This window comes from Myotis davidii, unplaced genomic scaffold, assembly GCF_000327345.1.
Source record: "Myotis davidii unplaced genomic scaffold, ASM32734v1 scaffold37, whole genome shotgun sequence".
NCBI classification, from domain to species: Eukaryota; Metazoa; Chordata; class Mammalia; order Chiroptera; family Vespertilionidae; genus Myotis; species Myotis davidii.
In genome coordinates, this window is record NW_006289395.1 from 1,634,752 (window position 1) to 1,635,857 (window position 1,106).

The 1,106-nt window shown below is 61.2% G+C and overlaps 1 protein-coding gene across 1 annotated transcript in view; it reads right to left on the minus strand.

The window, feature by feature from the left end:
• PIK3R5 (phosphoinositide-3-kinase regulatory subunit 5) overlaps positions 1-78 on the minus strand; it is a 34,385-nt gene extending 34,307 nt beyond the window's left edge. The window contains 1 exon segment of the mRNA XM_015562536.1: positions 1-78. Coding sequence (XP_015418022.1) covers positions 1-67 — 67 coding nt within the window. The 5' untranslated portion in view covers positions 68-78.
• Positions 79-1,106: the final 1,028 nt, after the last annotated feature.

The following is a 1,106-nucleotide window of genomic DNA, read 5'->3' on the forward strand; positions in this document are numbered from 1 at the left end:
CGTGCAGGCAGCGCTCCAGGGCGTGCTGGATGCGGTCCTCTGTGCACGTCGTAGCCCCTGGCTGCATCCTGAGTCATCGCCTGCGTGGAAACAGACAGTCAGCCCCGGACCCCCAGGTGTGAGGAGCGCACAGCCAGCAGGGCAGGTGGCACAGACGGCGGCACCCCCAGCCCAGTGCTGCCAGCCTTGCTATTGCCTGGGTGCTGTGGGCACAGCAGGCAGGGGCTCAGCTGCCTCCAGGGCTGGAATGGCTCCCGGGGGGCGCTGCTCTGAGTGGCAGGAAGGAGTGCTCCTGCAGCCAAGGGTGCGATGCTACAGGAAGTGAGGGGTCAGGGACAGGAGTGGAGAGGTGACTACCCCAAGGCGGTCGTGTTTCCAAGCGCCTGGGGAATGCCCAGGGAGTGGCCAGACCCCAGTAGGCTGGGCAGCAGGACCTCCAGGAACAAGCAGAATGGCTTGGGGATTTTTCTGAATTTCCAGGCCTGCATCCCCCAGCCCCAGGGAAGAGCACAGAGATCCCGCTCAGGGCACCGGGGGCTCCAACGCCGAGGCCTGGTGGGGGCTGCTCCACGTGCTCCCCACCACACTGCCTGCTAGGGTGCCTGGGAGGAGACAGGCACCATTCCTCGTCTGCCCTCGCCTCTACTTTGGCCATGTTTTTCTGCTCTCTCTGAAGCATTGCAGTGCTGCCAGCTACCCACAGACTCCGCTTGCCCCCCGCCCCTTGTCCAGCTCAGGCTGGAGGGCCATGAAGAAGAGATCTAAGAGGGGGTCTCAGCACCTGCTGGGAAACTGTGGGAAGGGCCGCATTCTAAGAGCCTCCAGAAGGGCTAGCCCGCCTCTCAGTGATGTGTGAGGCCCCCAGGTCCCTTGGGAGCCACAACAGGTAGGTGATCGGGTGAATAAGCCTGGCCCCTGGGTCAACAGACTTGGATTCAGATCTGGACTCTGCTATTGGTTAGCCATGCAATTCTGGACACACTTTCCCCCTTTTCCAAACCTCAGTTTACTTATCTGTAAAATGGGATCATGAGAGCACTGACCCCACAGGGCTGTTGGGAAGATTAAACGTCACAGTGACACGAAAGCTATGGTGCCCCAGTCTT